Source organism: Mustela erminea, chromosome 7 (assembly GCF_009829155.1).
Source record: "Mustela erminea isolate mMusErm1 chromosome 7, mMusErm1.Pri, whole genome shotgun sequence".
In the NCBI taxonomy this organism is placed as follows: domain Eukaryota; kingdom Metazoa; phylum Chordata; class Mammalia; order Carnivora; family Mustelidae; genus Mustela; species Mustela erminea.
This window is the reverse complement of record NC_045620.1, coordinates 115,413,532-115,434,156: the sequence shown is the minus strand read 5'-3', so window position 1 is coordinate 115,434,156 and position 20,625 is coordinate 115,413,532. Positions and strand designations below refer to the sequence as shown.

Genomic DNA, 20,625 nt, shown 5'->3' with positions numbered 1-20,625 from the left:
TCTCTGTATTTTCTAGTGAGAACATAATTTCTGTTATTTGGAACATTAAAATTGTGGGATTTAGGTAAAGATTCAAAAATAGGACAGACTCCTATAAACATACTTCTATAAACAAGTGTTACTGGAGCCTTCTTAAGTATATTCATTAATATTTAAGACTACATTAACTTATTTATACAAATGTAAGATTAGTTTGTTTCTTTGTGTAGGCATAGACAATGTAGGCTTTATGCCTGGTTATAGTTTTACCTAAAGTATTATTGTAAGTCATAAAGATATTCAGAAAAGACCACTCGAGTTGTCTTGTATTTTGCCCTTGACCCGTCTTTGGAAACTGACAAGGCTATTATTCTGAATCTGATTTGTGTAGGGATAGGGAATAGGGTGGAACACCAAAAACATAGCTCTCAGCAGATTTGAAATTTAAGATTTATCTGTTTTAGAAATTTTCTCTGTAGTTGTGGCTAAATTTTCTTTAAAAATATGCCTTATCTAAAACATTTCCTGATGAACTGGAAAGAAATCATCCTGTTCTGACCATTAAGAAATTGTTTACTAAATTTATTTTGAGGGAACTAAATTAAAATCATATGTATTTGAAAAGTCAGTCATTTCAAAAGGTTAATGGTTTATTCATTAACAGGATCAAGTTCTGTAGTAATATTAATTTGACTGAGTTCTTTTTGGTAACTTTATGTGCATTTTTTTTCAACTCCTTAGCTGTTCAATAGAAATATAAGATTGTGTTGGAGAAAACTGACATATCTATTAGTTATTTTCTTAGTTCAGAAATTTATATATTAGAGGAAGAGTTGCAGAGAGGAAAAGAATAGGAAAAAAAAAGAAGTAGAGGTAATAAGAAAAATATTTTTAAAAAGAAAGACATTAAAGTTGACTTAAGTATATTGAGTCCAGAGGGGGAATTCTTTATATCGCATTAACCTAACTAGATAGGATTGCGAAGTACTTTTAAAAGAGTAAGCACTTCCTATTGTGGCTTGCCAATTAAAATGCATGGAAATATAATGGATAAGAATCTGTGTAGTTCATAATATGATTTGAGGGATCATAGTTAATAGTTAATAGTTAATGTAAATAGTTAATGTAAATAGTTAATGTAAACAGAAGTTAGTGCAACATATGGATTGATTCTTATGCTGAGTTTAATAAACTAACTGAGCAAAGTGTACATGTTTTAAAACCAGAAAATCCGAGTTAACAGATTCTGCCTCTGTGCTGGATAATTTCAAATTCCTTGAAAGTGCAGCTGCAGATTTCAGTGATGAAGATGAAGATGATGACATTGATGGAAGAGAGAAAAGCATCATTGATACTTCAACGGTGAGTCGGATACATAGATATTAATATTTTTAGGGATCATTATGCTTACTTGAAAAATAAGTGAGAAGCAAGTGAGAAAAACTTTTTAAAAAAGCCATATGCTTCAGCCTAAACCCTGAACTTTTTTTCACAAATTTGGAGAAATTTAATCTATGAGTTTTTAGTGTTGAGTTCAAATTCAATAATATTTTTAGGATGGCAGTTTTCTCTTAAAAGGTCCTTACTCTCTGGGGCATCTCGCTGGCTGTCCGTAGAGAACATGATTCTTGCTCTTGGTTGTGAGTTCAAACCCACATTGGGGAGAGATTACTTGCAAAACTTTAAACTATCTTTAAAGGTCCTCACTCTTTGACTTGTTAACTCATTAAACATTTTAGTTCAATAGGGTTGGTGAATATGGTAAGAATTTTTGTGTTATAACAATGCAGTGTTATTGGTGCTGTAAGACAATAGAACTGACAGACCCATTATGGTACCTGATGGTGATTGGCATCACCTCTAATTGGTGCAGTTTGTCTCTCTTGTCTGGGTTGCTTTGGTAGACAAATGTTACAAATTTTTAGTAACTGTTCCATTAGATTTCTTCAAACTTGTTTAAAGTTACTCTGTAGTTTTGTTTAAATCTTTATAGGTTTATTGACTTTCCCATGGTAGTTTCTTGGAATAAAAGGTGTCTCTTGCTTCTTCTTCCTTTTCTTCCCTTTTCCATTCCATCACCTTCAGTTCCTCCTGGTTTTATTATTTTTTCCTTTTTTCTCTTTTTTTTCTACCTCCTTTTTCCTCCTCTTCCTCTCTTCTCTTTCTTCTTCCTTCCCACTCCTCCTCTCTTTTTTAAGTAATAAATGAGGGCATGCTTTGTTTTGTCTAGGAACATGTTTACATTTCCTCTTTTGTGTTTATTTAAGAAGAGTAAGGAAGAAAGGAAGGTAGTGAAGCTGACTGGGCCTAGATGTGAAAGCTTTGGGTTTAAGCCCCAGTTCTGGCACTAATTTATCTGTGCTTCTTATTATTTTAGTTTGTGAAATGGGGATTATAAATACCCATCTTACCTTCAGAGGATTTTGTCAGCAATAAATGAGAAGCTATATATTAAAAGTGATATAAATGATTTCTGGGTATAACTTCTCTGTCCTTTCTGTCCTCTGCTTCCACCAGAGACTCAAATTATTACTTCCAGATTATTGTTTTCCCTGAGCCACTCTGCAGTGGGTTTCTGCTGTTACAGCCTTGCCATGGATGTTATTTGAACTTCAAGTAGTCACCCCAATTTTTTTTTTTTATCCAAACAGGTAGTAATAGCATATGTTTTAATTTACTGTAGTAAAAGAAAATGCCTAAATTTGTATGATACCTTTTCTCTGTCCTATTCATTTGGAAGTTTTGTACTGCTTTGTGATTTCTATGGCCCATTGCATTGAGATCTTATTTTCCCATCAAAATACTTTATTCATAGCTCAGTGGTAAATGCTAACTGATTATAATGCTTTAAATATTAAGTATGGTCTTAGAGATATTCCTAAGCATAAACTGGTTTCTTTTTGAGTAATCAAATTCATAAAGATCCTGTCTTACAGTTAGTATGGATTATAGCAATTCTGTGACCAAGCAGTTGAAGGCATAGTTAATAGAAACATACTTAAACCTGTTTAAGCATTGACTCAAAAATCCTTATAGTTTTTCAGGAGAAAATATCTCTAAACATATAATTGGTTTCTTTGTAACAGCTTTGTTGATTTTTAGGATATATCACATTAATCTGCACAGCTGCAGGCTAATAGCTGCAGACCAAAAGGACTTCCACAGTTTAACTCTATGTAGCAAAGAGTAAGCATGACTTAAAAGATTTATTGCAATGCTGTAGAAAGAAAGAATGGCTGAAAATCATCCTATTAAAATGTGTAGTAAAACAAACAGGTTTTTAAACTGTTATTTTATTTCTTTAATTAAAATAGTTTGGTTGATTCAACTAAGAAAATACAGAAACATAGGCTATTAGTAAATTTGTGTGTAGCCGCATATGCTCTCTTCTTGTTCTTTACCTTCTACTGGCGTTTGATTGTTCTTTGGGTTACATTCTGGATCATTTGCCTCCTCTTTATCTCCTCCTTCCTCATAATCAACCTCTTCATTTTATTTTTCTTTACCATCATTGTTTTGCATTCTCACCATAGTATCATTAGTTAAGTGTAATAATGATCTTGAAATTATACATGTGTATAAAAAATGATCAACTTTAAATTGTTTGAAGGATAACTTCACCAGCAAGATGTCGTCTCCAGAAAAGGAATGGGATTAGGAATCATTAACTATTATGCTAGTCACAGTCCTATCCCCGTTTGTGTTATGTTTCTTCTAATGGTTTCAAAGTGGCCATCTATCCCTCTTTCTAATCTTCATGGCACCCTGTGCAACCTATAACTTCTTTGTGTTTGCTGTAATTCTTAAGTTGACTTCCAGACTCATTAGAGGTAGGAGTGGAGTGGAACTCGAGATGTAAGGAAAAGTAATATGTACTTATTACAACAAACCCTACCCCTTCCCATTTACTAATCCTACTCTCCATTGGTAACCACACTTTTCTTCTGTGCCTAACCATTAAAAAACAGGGGTTTTAATTTATTTAAGTGGGAGACATGATAGACAGTGGCCTGCAACTTGCCATATCTTCATTCATGAGGCTATATGGAGGAGAGACCTAGAAACACATTTTTTCCAAAGGAGTGAGTTTTGTGACTTAATATCATAGTAATTAGAATGTGTAAAATGCATTTAGTTTTTCAATATAAGGTTCCAGCTACTTCTGTATTTTCTCTTCCCTTTTCACCAGGCATTGAGAACAAGGATTCTCTATCTTGGGATGCCTGGGTGGCTCAGTTGGTTAAGCCGTTGCCTTTGGCTCAGGTCATGATACCAGGTCCTGGGATCGAGTCCCGCATCGGGCTACTTGCTCGGTGGGGAGTCTGCTTCTCTCACTGCCTCTGTCTGCCTCTCTGCCTGCTTGTGTGTACTCTCTCTCTCTCTCTCTGGCAAATAAATAAAATCTTTAAAAAAAAAAAAAAAGAATTCTCTGTCTTTAAGGTGTTGGTGACGGCTTCTCTAAGTCATATCTGGTGTCCCATCAGGATTAGAGTAAGGGCGAAATCAAGCCTCTAAGGTAAAAGAAAGATGGATTAGACAGTGTGTTTGTGGAACAATGAAGGTCAGCATCTTCTATTGGTATAACTCTTCAGAGATACTTTTCTACCTTAGTTTGGCTGCCCAGGGAAGATTAGAAAAAATTATTAGCATTGGTTACAAAAGAATATACCTTCACCTGGGTTTTCTGTACACAGTATGACAAAATAGTCTTGCTTTAATGTTTGTTTAATAGATTTGCTAGATGGGAGATTGGGATATGCTGTAAACATAAGGGGAAATACTCCCAAGTAGTTAAAGCAGTTATTCTAGCAGCATTAAAGAGTCCTCGATTTCTCCTATTCAGTTTTTACATATACCAGGACAGTGAAGGCAGATTAGGTTTCATCTGCTGTACCAGCTTTCTGCTGATAGTGGCTTCCTGGAGTGCTACACTGAGAAGGATTTTGTTTTTAATTTAAATTCAAGTTAGTTAATATATAATATAGTATTGGTTTCAGGAATAGAATTTAGTGATTCGTCGCTTACATTTAATACCTAGTGCTCATCATTACAAGTGTCCTCCTTAATGCCCGTCACCCATTTTGCCCATCCTCCCACCTGCCTCCCCTCCAGCAACCCTCCGTTTGTTCTCTATAGTTAAGAGTCTCTTATGGTTTGCCTCCCTCTCTGTTTTTATCTTATTTCATTTTTCCTTCCCTTTCCCTATCTCCATCTGTTTTGTTTCTTAAATTCCGCAAATGAATGAAATCATATGATACTTGTCTTTGACTGACTTATTTCACTTAGCATTATATTCTCTACTCCATCCATGTTACAAATGGCAAGATTTCATTTTTTGATGACTGAGTAGTATTCCTTTGTGTGTGTGTGTGTGTGTGTGTGTGTGTGTATCACATCTTCTTTATCCATTCATTTGTCAATGGACCTTTGGGCTATTTCCATAAAGTGGCTGCTGTTCATAGTGCTGCTCTAAATATTGGGGTATATGTGCTCCTTTGAATCAGCATTTTTGTATTCTTTGGATAAATACCTGGTAGTGCAATTTTTGGGTTGTAGGGTAGTTCTATTTTTAGCTTTTTGAGGAACTTCCATACTGTTTCACTAGAAAGATTTCTGAGGCTGTATCTGATCTCAGATGAAAAGTACTGTGATTGGTAAGTGATACCAGGAACGAGTGTGAGAACAGGGTCATACAAATCAGGTATTTGTTATCTCTTAGAGTCTGTTTTTAGACTCTGTATTCTGTCCTATTGATCAGCCTGTTGAAACCTTATAATTTTAATCCACTCACAATAGCCCAGTAATAAAGTTTGATTAGATCTTGCTATTTCCATTTTGCACGAAGTGAAGAAGCTGAGACCCGGAGAAGCTGCGGTATTGAGCCCATTTTATCAAAAGAAGCTGCAAACCATTCATCCTCAATTCTTTGGGTTTCTGGTGGTGGAGGTGACTAAAAAGATAATTGATGAAGAGTTTTGATATATAGATCTCAAAGATTATCTCTGCACACATTAAGCCTAAATTTCAATCCTCCAACTGAATTTGTAATTCCAGGAATATTCCTAAATACATAACAACCCTTATCAGATTTGCTAATAAGTCTAAGTCAAGTCCAACTTGTAAAGATCAGTATTTTAGAAAAAAATTGAATATATAGTAAGTTACTAGAGAAAAATGATGCAAGGTTGGAACAGTAGAAATACTGCGGGAAACTTTTTTTCCTCCTCTAACACCATACTTTCTAACACTTGAGGCATGCATTTCTGAATTTGTAGTTTTATGATTTTAGATTTTTTTACGGGAATTATGTGGTAGAGTTAACATTTATCATGGTCATGTTCTGTGAAACTAATGTATTTTATGAATTGTTTCTCTTTTTGGTTAGATGAGAATGTCTGCCCATGGCATAGACTGCATCCAGGAAATGGGGAATATGGTTGTGGTTCTCTTAGTACAGTAGTATATCAAGGACATATTTTGTCTATTTATAACTTAAATATCTAGCTTATATTCCAGTGTTTTCAACATATAATTCCATTAGCTTATTTAAAACAAGCCACCATTGAACCAAGTTTAAATTTTTACTTTAAAATGTGTAATGTATATCTTTTTAAATTGATACCAGTTTTACATTGAATTGGTTAAGTATTATAGCTATTTAACGTAACAAAGATATGCTTTCTGAAGAAACCAATAATTGGGTTTTCTTATTCAGTGATAAAGGGATACTGTTTTCCTTTATTTAAATTAATTTCATAATATATCCTAAAATTTTAATTTAGAATGTTTTTTTCATTAGATTGTTAGGAAAAAAGCATTGCCTGATAGCAGTGAAGATCGAGATACAAAAGAAGCTCTAAAGGAGTTTGACTTCTTGGTTACATCAGAGGAAGGAGACAATGAGTCTAGAAGTGCGGGTGATGGAACAGAATGGGGTAAGGAAGCATACTGGATCCATCCAGAGGTATTAAGTAAATGAAAGAAACTAATGTTTTACTTGGAGGGCAGCATCTTGAAGAGCACTGTAAATTTCTTATAATGTTGAAATTTTGAACATCCTATGAACTTTTTACTCTTGTCATCTTATATTCAGGGTGGATGTCTGTGTGTACATGTTTAAAGAATGTTGTACAACTAGTTACCTCATTTTTTTAAAAATATAGGCAATATACTATTAAAATAATTTGAATCCATATGCAGAATGTTCTGTGTCTCCTGCCCAGATATTAGAACTTGCAAATCTAGATTTTGTGGAAATTGAGTTTGAGAATGTAATAGAAGAGTTTTTAGAGATTCATCTCTGGCATCTTCTGTGCAAAAAGAAGTATAAATTTAAAAGCTGTAGTTATTCAGTCTAGGCAGACTTCACCAGTTTGTGCAAAGCATAGAATTTTTTGGTGCAAATTGTTCTAAACAAATTTAGTATTTGAAACGTCTCATGAGGTAAAACAGGTTATTTGGGGGAAGACTTCTAAGGCATAGATTATTCTTTGGGTTTGGAAATGAAATGTTGCTTTCAGTAAGGTGGGATTGTGATGAATTCTTCAAAAGCGATGAGTTCTGTCGGGTGTGGGTGCATGTAGCATGAGTAAGGAAGACAGAGAGATAGTTATTGAGAATGAGACAAATTTTCTGTTGAGGTTAAAATTCTGGGAGACACTCAGTTGCAGTTTTATGTACTTGAAAGACAAATAGGGTTAGAGAATCAGTGTCTATCCTAGTTTTAAATTGGGGACTTCCCTTGAGTCTTTACCTTCAAGAACTCTTATGATGCCACTTCTTTTCCTTTTTTGTGGCAAATATCTGAAGGTAATGATTATATGGGTTAATTAGTCATTGAAATATATAATGGCTATAAAATGACTAATTTTTTTTTTTTTTTTTTTGCAATGGAGCAGTTTGGAAACCAAGGGGAAATTGAAGTAAAGTCTCTTTTCTCTGTTGTTACTACTGAGTTTATTATATCAGTTTATTCAGATATTTTAGGCACGAGTTCTACCAGTATAGCTAGATCCACTGTCTACACAGAAGTCTTTCTCTGAGGAGTCATACATCTGCATAAATAATAGTTGGCTTTTTCATTGCCAGTCTTATTGCAAGAGTTTTGTGATTCATTTCTCTCCAAAGACAGCTGCATTATTTCTTGTGTCACATCCTTTTCTTTATAGTGTGAGTCTTGGCCCAGAGCATTATATGATACATGTGTGTACGTTTTAATTAATCTAACCTCCTATGAAGTTACTGGTGAAAACATGAGTGAATTGTCTCCATCTTTGAGCAGTCTTACTCTTTAGTAGTGTACTGGGTATTTCTGAGTATGAGTGAATGGGATCTTTCAGTTGATTAGAGTTTAGCCTTGTGTGTTTTTATCCAGAAAATTATTGAGAAAATTTTATTCAGAAAATTTCACTCTTAAGCAATTAAAAGAACTAGATCGCAAATCCTATTTAGTTGAATGGACATTTAAAACGTTTTAAGTGCTTTATTTATTTCTCCTCTTCCCCCATAAAAATGGAGTGAATATACCTAGGTTTAGAATCTTTTTAGTTTCTGGCAAGTAAATAGATTTACCACACATCTTCCATGATCTTCCATTACTGTTGTGAGTCTAGTGAAGATTACAATAGGGTTAACTTTTAATTTAAAAAATTGAAGACACTGTAGGATCCAAAAGCTACCTGGTTTAATTTATTATTAAGACCTGATTGATGAAATATTAACATTTTTAATTGTTAGATTTTTCTGGGAAATTAGAGACCATTTTTATTATTGATAGATTATAGTTAGAGCTATAAAAATGTTGAGCTTCTAAATTTATTGTTTAATCTTTTCAGAGATCCAGTTAAGTTTTTTGAACTGTAGATTGAAGTTTAACTTATTAAAAATAAATTCCTATTTGTTCTGATTCATTTTGGTTTATTCCAGTCATTTAACAAATATTGATCAAGTGCTTTCTATGTGCCAAGTCATTTGGTGAAGACCCATATGGATCCACAGGACCCCTTGGTCCATACAGTTTACTAAGAGAATAAAACATAAATGATAGAGCATGTCAGAAGGTGATAAATGCTATGGAAAATAGAAAAAGTAGAACAGAGTAAGGGGGGTGGAGAGTGCTGGGTTTGGGGTAAAGTGGAGGAGACAAATTACAATTTAAAATTGTAGTGGGGTAGGTCCCATTAAAGGGGGTAATATTTGGACAAAAGACTCAAAATTGTTTGGTGGGTTAGCAGTATGGTATCTAGAGAAGGAATATTCAGGAAAAAGAAAGCCACAGCAAATGCCTCCAAACAGCAGCAGCCTTGATATGCTTGAGGAATTCAAGGACACCAGAATGGCTAGAGCAGAGTGATTCTAGGGGGAATATGGTAAGAAATGACCAAATCATGCAGGGCCCTTAGGCCACTGGTGAGATGGAGAACCACGGGAGGAATTTGAGCAGAATTTGCCATGATCTGACTTTGAATTAAAACATCATTCTGGCTTATTAAGAAGAGACTGCATAGAGCACCATTGTTGATAATAGTCTTGGTGTGAGGGAAGAGAGGGCAATTATTGGAGTAATTCTAGCAAGAGACAGAGTGATTAGAGGAGTAGAATATGTGCTAAATAGTCAGATTCTGGCTGTGTTTTGAAGGTAGGAAAAACAGTATTTTCTGAAATACCTGATGTGAAGTATGAAAGAAAAGGGAGATTTTGGTCTGAGCAAATGGAAGGATGATGACACACTGGATTTGGAAGATTGGGAATTTGATTTTACAGGTTTAGTTTGAGACAATGTGTTAGACTTTCTAATGGAAATTTAGAGTAAGCAGTTGGATATATGAGTCTTGAGTTCAAGTGAGATTTCTGAGCTAAAACATAATGTTATATAGTATATAATTAATTTTATACTGATATAAAATATATAACACATTCTTTAAATTTTCTTCTCCTATAATAGTGAAAATTAATGATTGAATTTACTAAGTGCTGTTTCCTGTTTAAGAATTTGTAAACTAACAAATCATTTAAATTGCTTTAAATTTTGAATGAAGGTTGATTGCTAAGTTTACAAAGTGCTATATGTATAAGGCTGTGAAAAAAATCATTAGTTGATGAACACATGCCAAAAATATAAAATTTTTATAATGAAAATATGAAAACTATTTTGTGTAATCTCTTAGTAATAATCTCTCATTACATAAATCAATAAGAAATGTTTTTTTTATGAGTCAGTCCTACTTGTAAAATGAGGGCTTCTTCTAGAGTTTTTGGGCATAATTCACTAAAAGTCACTCAAATCTTCTAGGTGTTTTTTTTTTTTTTCTATGTCTCTTTCAAGAGAAATTTCTTATTACCTAGGAAATTGAATTGTCATTTCTTAGATACTATATTTTGTATGACTTAGAATAAGCAATGACTTTTTAATATTAGTGATACAGTGAAGAAAATGGTTGTTACATCATTCAGTGACAGAACAGTGAATTGACCTACAGTATATCTTATTTAAAAAGGCTGTTTCATTTGTTTCACTCTATTTAGAAAAGGAAGACCAGTGTCTCATGCCTGAAGCCTGGAATGTGGACCAGGGAGTAATTACCAAACTCAAGGAACAATACAAAAAGGAGAGAAAGGGGAAAAAGGGGGTGAAGAGTAAGTGGAAAACATTGTATCTGTAAATCATAAATCTTGCCTCTTTTACATCCCCCAATTTTTTTTTCAATGTTTTCCTAAAACCACTTACTCTTTTTCTTTTCTGCTCCTGATCTCTTTCCTTTTCACCTGCTCTCAGGGGTTGAAATTAAATGGTTAACTATTTGAGTATGACCTTAAAAAAATAAAAACAATCATGTGTATGATTATGGAATCATACTATATCCCAGTAATACATCTAGAGCCTCATGAGAGTGTGGGACTATATATTCAAAACATAGTGATAATTTCATTTTTAAAGTATATATGCTTAATTACCACAATGATTTTTCACTGTTGACAATTTTAAATCTTATCTAGTATGACCCTCTGGCAATCCACCCAAATTATTGCATATTATTTTTGAACTTGGAGACAGAAAGTTAATTTCTACCCCTGAATATTCTATGTATTCATAACTTACAGTTCATTTGCTCTCACCACTATATGCTATACAGGGTACAGAATCAAATACACAACTTTTAAAAGTATTTATTTAAGAATTTTGGCCAATTTCATTTATAGTAATATTACCAATTAGCTTTTTTCTTTTTAATAAGATGTCTACCGTATCAAAAAATGGAAGCTAAAATTAAATTGCTAGCCCTGTGACTCATTCTCACACACACACACACACACACACACATATAAAACACTCATTATACAGATTATTAAGTTTAACAGTAGAACTAATTAAGCATGTAAGGTGGAAATACAAAGTCTTTCAAGCATCCCTGAAAACCATCTAAAACACCTTTTTTAGGAGAGGAAGGCTAAACTACCTCCTTGTGTTTCCACTCTCATTGACAATATGAACACGGGTCTCCCTTTTATGGCAGAAAGAATTGCTTCCTTTGGGATAGTAAAGTAGTATTAAGATTAAGTAAAGTAAGATTAAAATCCCGTTTAGTGAAACATGTATTTAGAAGTTAGAAAAAGTAGTGTAGTCATTACCAATAAACATTTAAATCTTTATTTAAAATATCTTAGGTGTTACAAGTGTTTAACTTGAATGGGTAAAAAGTCAGTGACTATTTTTGATGTTATCATTATACCAACTATTACATGACTGAGAGGTGATCTTATTTGATGCCTCCTCAATATAAATTAAATCATAATGAGAAAGATTAATATTAAAACATAAGAGCATTTTGTACCTTTTCTCCAAATGTATGGATAAAAATTTTAATCTTAAACAGTAAGGTTTTATAGTTAGTGACTTTTCAGAACCGTGGCAAAACGAGTTATGCTGGAATTTTAATGCAAATATCGTAAATGAGAAAGGAGAATATTTTAATTTTCAGATTGACTTAATGTTGATATTTCTTTAAGTCCTTATGCTGCAGGAATGAATGTCTTCAAATGTAAAACATCTCTCGACTGGAAGGGTATCTAGGTCTTATGTAGATTCCACCTACTATTGTATTGATTATTCAGTTCTTGTCAAATATCAAGGCATTGCTGTAGTTGGAATTTAGCACTTAAGATCTAAAATGGCACCATTTGACTGGACCAATATTCCTACTAATGGAAGCTATTGTATTTCTTGACTAGGGATTATGACCACTTTGCAGACATATAGCACATAGTTTTGTTGTATGAGGGAGAAAAATGACTGCAGGGAGAGAAATTTTAATGTTTCATTGAGGATAGAAGGACTGGAGAATGAGGCTGAGCACATTTTGTTTATCACTGTCAGTTCATACTGCCTTAATAAAATGGTGATCTGGGAACAAGTGAAGACGTAATAAAAACAGAGCTGGAGCAAAGCTCTGACTTGATATATGAAACATGGATTTATAAACCACCATAAATATATTTTTAATTGAATTAAAAATTACTCATTGGAAAAGTTTGAGTCCTTTTGATAAGATCTAGTAGCAATATTTCCAGTCAAATTGTGTACGCCAATCATATTGTCTTGAAATATATTTCTAGGTATTAGTTAAAATTGCTTAAAAGTAGTTGTATTCTTTGCTGGTATAGGAAAAAAAACATAATGGACTATGGGTAAGATTTTCCCATTCTTAATTAAACTTGTAACAGGAAAAACTACCGAAGATCTGTTTCAGCCTCTATCCTATATAAAACAGTCAAAACAGGGATGTGGGAGAATGAAGAACCAAAGCTCAGGTAAGTAATCAGTAGGGCACGAGACTTCGCCTCGGGTACCATAGTTTCAGGATGTAACGCAATGAATGCAACTTAACATAAACAGACAAAAGGGATGTTATTGTTTAATTCAATACACAGTAGCTTCACAATCCATGGTATCTGTCTGCAATTCGAGTAATATACAAGGATTATAGAGTAGTAGTATTTTTAATGGTCCAAATTGGACATGAACATTATTTTTCATGCAAATAGCAATACCATTCCATTAGCTTAATTTTTTAAAATAGATGTAAAACATAATTCTTCTCAAGAAATAAACTTTTAAAGTAATTTGAAAACTTGGAAAAATAATTTATTTTTTAGTGTTTTTAGTAGGGCAGTTTTAAAGGTGAATGTAGGTAGATGTGAATAAGGTTTATGGCACCATTTTGATGCAGTTGAATAATTCTCTTCTTTTTTGTTCTCTTCCTCCCTGTTTTTGGGCCAGGGCCCAATAGGTCAAAACTACAAGATATGCTTGCTAATTTGAGAGATGTTGATGAACTTCCCTCATTGCAGCCATCTGTGGGTTCACCTTCCAGACCCACCAGCTCCAGGCTTCCTGAACATGAAATAAATAGGGCGGATGAAGGTAAGTATGTAAGACCTCTCCGGGTGTCTTGATGGCTCAGTCAGTTAAGTTCGACTCTTGATTTTAGCGTAGGTTATGATCTCAGGGTTGTGAGATTGAGTCCCACCTGTGGTAGGCTCCACACCCAACATGAATTCTCTTGGGAGTCTTGGGATTCTCTCTCTCTCCCTCTCCCTTGGCCCCCCTTCTCTCTCTCCTCTGGGGGGGAAAAAAGGACACTCTGGAGCACAAAAAATATGGGGATTTTATATATATGTATCTCTCTAAGTTCAGTTATTTGGAAGGACTCTCTAAGGAAAGAATTTTATTTTACAGATGTTTGATCTACATAGTATCCCCAAATGTAGGCTCTCTTACATTTGAGGGGGTTTGATTCCAACTTCAATCTTTCAGACTTGAGAAAGGGTGCATAAATTTAAAGACCAACTCTAAATTCTAGTTTAGGACATCCCAAGGCTCCACAGAAGCCATGTATTTTGTATACACAGGCTGTTTTATTTATCCTATTGCCATAGTGAGAAAATTAACATAAATAGGTAGTAAATGTTTACTTCATACTTTTACTTTTTACTTTACTTTGTATTTTTTGTACTTATATACAAAACCATAAATAGGTAGTAAATGTTTACTTCGAGACTCATATAAATATTTTTAGATGTTTTATTTAAGCAATTTGTCACTGATAAATGAAAAAGGGAAAAAAGACACCAGAAGTCTAGTTGCATGTTCTGTTTTTACTTTGTTCCCTTTAGTCCTTGTCCAAATGCATATATATATATATTTTTTTACAAAGTCCCCAAGTAGAATTATTCCATTTTGTTTTATTCACTTAACATAAAGCCACAAAAATAACTTCCATAATTATAACTTCAAGATTACATATTATATTTTAGACTTGATACTTAACTGTTTCCCTGTTGAAAATTTAGGTTCCTGGTTTTTTATAGCACCATCTTATGGTATATAAATACTGTTCTTTCTGTCTTTTAGATATAAGTTCTGATTTATGTGTTTATAAATGTGTTAAATTCCTGTAGGTAGAAATTGATTGTAATATATATATTTACAGTAACTGAAAATCCAGTATGACATGAAAGTAATATTAATAATTAATAAATATTTTTCTGAATTTATTTTTAAAAATTATCTTGAATTTTTTAAAAAAGATTTTATTTATTTATTTGACAGACAGAGGTCACAAGTAGACAGAGAGGCAGGCAGAGAGAGAGGAGGAAACAGGCTCCCCGCTGAGCAGAGAGTCGGATGCGGGGCTCGATCCCAGGACCCTGGGATCATGACCTGAGCCGAAGGCAGAGGCTTTAACTCATTGAGCCACCCAGGTGCCCCTATCTTGAATATTTTTAATACTGCAATTACTTGCAGTAAATATTCCTCTTCAGATTTTTATTGATTGAACAAAACAGCCCAGGAAAAAGCCACAGAAAAATCTTAAGTGTTTTTCTTTCTTGGTTTTTAAAATTCAGTTACATTTTAAAGAGACATAAACTGATAGAAATTTGATGGACAAATTTATGGTTGGAATACTTTTTAAATAAAATTTTTGACCATAACATGGTTAGTTATTTGAGAGTTAATTATAGTATACTTGGAATTTATTATTCATACATTAAATAATGAAGATGTGTATATTACACCTTTATAGTCTAAATGTACAGTTTCTTTGATGTAGACATGTCTTTTGAATGAAAGATGTGAAGTCATGGACCTCATTAGGTATGTTTGTTATTCACTAGGCAATACATACAATGAACACTATCGATATGAGAATTTTAATCAGTTTCAATTATTCCAAGATCAGGTCTAGATGAGGAGAAAAGTTAGTTCTAATTTTATTCTGATAACTCCTAAAGAGCTTTATTAGAGATTTCATCTTACAGAATTCTAATAATAGAGGTGGGCTAAGGACTATATACTAAATGACAAATATACAAAAGCATTACATAAGCCACAGAAAGTGCCCTTGACAGAAAAAAAATATATAAGAACCTTAAAACTGAAGGGTTGAATATCTGGCTTACTGTCTGTAACATTGGTCATTCTAAGCTTTCCTCCTCAGTTAAGGTTTTCAGCAGTAGAAAATGTAAGAAATACATTGTGTCTTTAATTGTCTGTGACTGATGCTTCTTGGTCTCCAGTTTAGTTTCAGAAAACAGGTCCATAACCTATGTATGCTATAAATGTTTATTGCTTTATTTTTGTTTTAATAATTCAGAAGATAGTGCCATACTTAAGAGATGCAGTTCAATAAGTTGATTAAAGCTGATTAGAGCTAGTAATGTTTAGTTACCAGAGAGAAATGGGATGTACAGTGTGAAGTTCTAAGGCATCTTAGAGGGCACTCAGGTGAGTTCTGCTCACTCTTTTGCTCTCTCTTGGCCCTTCGGTCGGCTGGCTTATTAGCCTATGGTGTTTGGTGGATGGAGTGGCTGCCTTCCTTTGTTTTCAGGTTTTACTGGGTCATTTTTAGAGCATTATTTAAATTAGCCCAAACAATGTGTATGCTTAAGTCCCATGAATCTTAGTCTTGTTTTTTTAAGAATTATTTTTATTTCACACCTGAACAGTTGTCTGGAAATAGTAGAGATGAAAGCAAACAAAACACCTGGCTAAAGACCCAGCCTCATAGTCTTATGTGAGTCTTTCTGTTGAAATTTGGCACGAAAATTGCCATTCTAGCTTAAGCAGTCCCCACTCTTCAGTAGTAAATGTTAGAGTTGTTCAAACCCCTCAGAATACATGTAGTATGTTTGGGTAAAACCCATTTTTATTTTATTATTGCTGTTTTATTGTATGGTTGTTTAAAAATGTCATTTATAGACTCCTTTGTTCTTAAAAGGATTTCATTTTATTTTAAAGATTTTATTTATTTACTTGACAGAGAGAGAATAGGCAGAGAGGCAGGCAGAGAGGCAGGCAGAGAAAGAGGGGAAAGCAGGCTCCCTGCTGAGCAGAGAGCCCGATGCGGGGTTTGATCCTAGGACCCTGAGATCATGACGTGACCAGAAGGCAGAGGCTTAATCCACTGAGCCACCCAGGTGTCCCATCTTAAAGGATTTTAAAGAGAGGGTGTGCCTCTACTGTTTTTAAAGCACATAACTAAAAATAAATAAATAAATAATACATAACTATTCTTTTATTTCAATGAATACTTATGATTGAATCTAAACTTACATAATTGAATTAAAAGCTGTAAAAAAGCTGTAAAAAGCACCTTTAAGTCCAGTTTTTTTTGCATTAATTAACTCGGTTCTTTTTCTTGCCTTTTTTTTTTTTTTTTTAAAGGGGGAGAGTGAGGGAACAAGTGGGGAGAGAGGAAGGGGGAAAGGGAAAATCTCCAACAGGCTCCACTCCCAGCGTGGAGCCCAATATGGGGCTCGATCTCATGACCCTGAGATCGTGACCTGAGCCGAAATCAAGAGTCAGAGGACACTTAGCTGATTGAGCCACTCAGGCACCACTTGACTCGATTCTTTTAAGAAAAAGTTAATTTACCATTTTTTAACAGCCTAAGTTAGAAATAATAAATTCATGTAATCAACTTAAAATGTTTGTCGTTGGAAAAACAACCATCTCTAGAAAACTACTCAAAGACCATCTCTGACAGTTTGCTAGAATAATTTGCATTTATAAAAGTCAACAATTTACTATTAACCAAATTAAATAAAATTCCCATTTTAATTTGGCATTTTGCTTTTAACTGGTTCTTCTGTGATAGTGATTGAAGGAATTGGATTGGCATGTTCAGTGTTATAAAGATGTTTTCACTTATCACAAAGAATCTGTCCTCTTGAAGCACAGTTAGCAGCTAATGAAAATGTTCAAATGGACACTTTATTAAAAAAATTTCTTTGAAAAGAAATCCACTTACATTGAAAAAAGTTTTCTTTGAAGTAAACATTTTTAAGTGAAATACAACATACCTGCAGAAAACTGCTGAAGTCATAAGGGAAACAGGTCAGTGAATCATCACGAAGTGAACCCAGCCAAGTTACCTCTGCCTAGGTCAACAAGCAGAACATTATCAGGGCCCTGGAAGTCCTGTTTGTGCTTCAGATCACTAAATCACTGCACCTTCCCTTGTCTCCAGACATAATCCCGATTTCTAACACCGACATTGATTTGACCTCATAGAGGCACATTTTGCAGTTACCATTTTCATTTGAAATTATCTGTATTCTTCTAGGTTATAGAATTAAACAGTTTAATTTTGAATGAGACCAGCCGTGTTCAAATCACTTGTTATATATATTTAATAATCGATAGAATAACTTGAGTAATAAACAAAAAATATCAAATGAGGAAAGCCTGCCTTTTCTTTTTTTTGGTTGTATTTTTTTTGTGAAAAAGAAAGGACAGTGGTGTATTGGGTTTGTTTCATGTTGTACTTTTCTAATTAGATGATACCTTTAGTTATGGTTAAGATAAAGAAAAAGCAGCCAGTTCTGGGGTACCTGGGTGACTCAGTTGGTTAAGCATCCTACTCTTGCTTTTGGCTCAGGTTGTATTCTCAAGGTTCTGAGATCAAGCCCCTCTTTGGGCTCCTCACTCAGCAGGGAGTATGTTTCTCCCTCTGACCCTCCCCCTGCTTAAGCATGTATGTGCTCTCTCTCTCAAATAAATAAATAGAATCTTTCAAAAACAAAAAAGAGCAGCTAGTTCTTAAGAGCTTTCTGCGAACTGAATTTTATTGTGTTTAAAAGCATTTAAAAATAAATGTAGGTAGGGGTGCCTGGGTGGCTCAGTGGGTTAAGCCTCTGCCTTCAGCTCATGTCATGATCTCCGGGTCCTGGGATCGAGCCCCGCATCGAGCCCCGCATCGAGCCTTGAATCTTTGCTCATCAGGGAGCCTGTTTCCCCCTCTCTGTCTCTACCTGCCTCTCTGCCTACTTGTGATCTCTGTCTGTCAAATAAATAAATAAATAAATAAATAAATAAATAAATAAATAAAATCTTTATAAAGAAAATAAAATAAGTGTAGACATGTCTGTGGGAGTCTAATTGTTTACACTTCAGAAGTTTTTTAATATTTCTTTTGTCTTCCACCTTCAGTAGAAGCATTGACCTTTCCTCCTTCTTCTGGGAAATCCTTCATCATGGGAGCAGATGAAGCCCTTGAAAGTGAACTGGGACTTGGAGAATTGGCAGGCCTTACAGTGGCCAATGAAGCAGATTCACTAACTTATGATGTGAGTCGTGGTTTTATTTTTGTTCTTTTCTCATTTCTTAAAATAAAAAGTTAACTTTTTAGAAGAAGTGATAAAACCTCTTTACAAACATAGAATTTGGTTCCATTTTAATTGCAAACTTCAAAATTAGGAATATGTCATATAAATGATATTTTTCACATTTCTTAGAGATAAAAATTACGGGCTTTGCCTAAATCCATAAGTCATTATAGCTTGTTTATTGGTTTTAGATATGGAAAAAAATTCCCTTTCTGTTACCAAGTTTGGGTTTAGTGTTTTAGGGTACTAGTGATCAGTTAAATTCATGCTTGCCCAATGGCAACATTTATGTTTATTTGGTACATTACCAGTGGATATCCTGCCCACAAATTATTTAAGCTATTGTTAGGCAGGGATGTCCGTAAGGTGCTTTTCAGATGTTAAGGCACACTCATCAGTGATTTGGACCAAAACTGAAATCTTGATACCTTTACTTATGTATCCCTTTATTTAATCCCCAACACAGTTATTTTATAAATACATTTATAATTGTTCATGACAATAAATTGTCAGAAAAACAGTTGCTTATTTTATTAAGTATTTACAATCTGTCTTCATTAAAATCCTCTCAACTTTGATACCTCGTTATCTTTGTTGGCGAACACAGTAGAGCTCCTGACACATGGGAGATGGAGGGTGGATGCTTAAGCAGACCATGGATATGAGAAGGGAGTACTCCAAAGAGCAACCTTACCACTCATTCCTCTTCCTGAAAATCAAAAGTTCTCACTCTCCTTGCTGAGTCTATTAGTAAGTCTTTTGGGTTCTCCCTCCAAAAACAGCAGAAGTCCATAGCTTTTTTTTTTTTTTTTTTTTTTAAAACACCTCCCATCCAACTCCCCTTTCTTCTTCACCTGGAACTACTACAATAACCCAATTTAAATGGTCTCTTTGCTCCCCATTCTCCATGTGATATAGGTTTTTATAAAAATATATTTCTATTTTTCTATTTTTCTATCCTTATGTTTTACATCTGTGTACATAAGAACACCCATTTAGGGGCACCTGGGTGGCTCAGTGGGTTAAAGCCTCTGCCTTCGGCTCAGGTCATGATCCCAGGATTCCTCTCTCTCTCTCTGCCTGCCTCTCTGCCTACTTACGATCTCTGTCTGTCCAATAAATAAATAAAAATCTTAAAAAAAAAAACCCACAACACCCATTTAGTTGACTTTTGTTTTTTCATCTAATCTTGGACAGCCTTTTTTTTTTTTTTTTAAAGATTTTATTTATTTATTTGACAGAGAGAGATCACAAGTAAACAGAGAGGCAGGCAGAGAGAGAGAGAGATAGAGGGAAGCAGGCTCCCTGCTTGCAGAGAGCCCGATGCGGGACCGATCCCAGGACCCTGAGATCATGACCTGAGCCGAAGGCAGCGGCTTAACCCACTGAGCCACCCAGGCGCCCTTTGAAGCCTTTTTAATTGGAACATTGAATCCATTTCTTTTTAAAGTAATTACTGATATATTTGGATTTAAGTCTGCTATATATTTGTGCTACTTATTCTGTGTTCCTTTTTCTCCTATTTTTGCTTACATTGGGATTATTTTTTATTATTTACCCCCACCCCATTACTTGGAGATGATGCAGTCTTTCATTACCCTTTTTATTGTTACCCTAAAGATTACCAGACACATCCTTATCAAAATTTTAATGGAAAGGCCTTCAGGTCATTTCTAACTTGTAATCTCCTACCCTTGGGGCACCTAGTTTGCTCAGTTGGTTAAGTGTCTGCCTTCAGCTCAGGTCATGATCCTGGGGTCTGGGATTGGAGACTCACATCAGGGTCCCTGCTCACCGGGGAGGTTGCTTCTTCCTCTCCCTCTGCCTGCCGCTCCCCTGCTTGTGTGCACTCTCTCTCTCTGTCAAATACATAAATAAAATCTTAAAAAAAAAAAAAGACACATATGTCAAAGACTATTATACTAAATATGTAAAGAACTCTTAAAACTCAATCATAAGAAAACTCAGTGATAAGAAAAA

The 20,625-nt window shown here is 34.4% G+C and overlaps 1 protein-coding gene across 3 annotated transcripts in view; it reads left to right on the top strand.

The window, feature by feature from the left end:
• Positions 1-20,625, top strand: part of STRN (striatin) — a 102,521-nt gene that overhangs the window by 58,257 nt on the left and 23,639 nt on the right. The window contains exons 6-11 of one of the 3 annotated variants that reach the window (XM_032353006.1): positions 1,206-1,341; positions 6,779-6,914; positions 10,504-10,614; positions 12,700-12,786; positions 13,256-13,399; positions 18,473-18,606. In XM_032353006.1, coding sequence (XP_032208897.1) covers positions 1,206-1,341; positions 6,779-6,914; positions 10,504-10,614; positions 12,700-12,786; positions 13,256-13,399; positions 18,473-18,606 — 748 coding nt within the window. Of the gene's footprint in view, positions 1-1,205; positions 1,342-6,778; positions 6,915-10,503; positions 10,615-12,699; positions 12,787-13,255; positions 13,400-18,469; positions 18,607-20,625 lie in introns of all 3 variants that reach the window. The other 2 variants (XM_032353005.1, XM_032353007.1) reach the window with 2 other exon arrangements.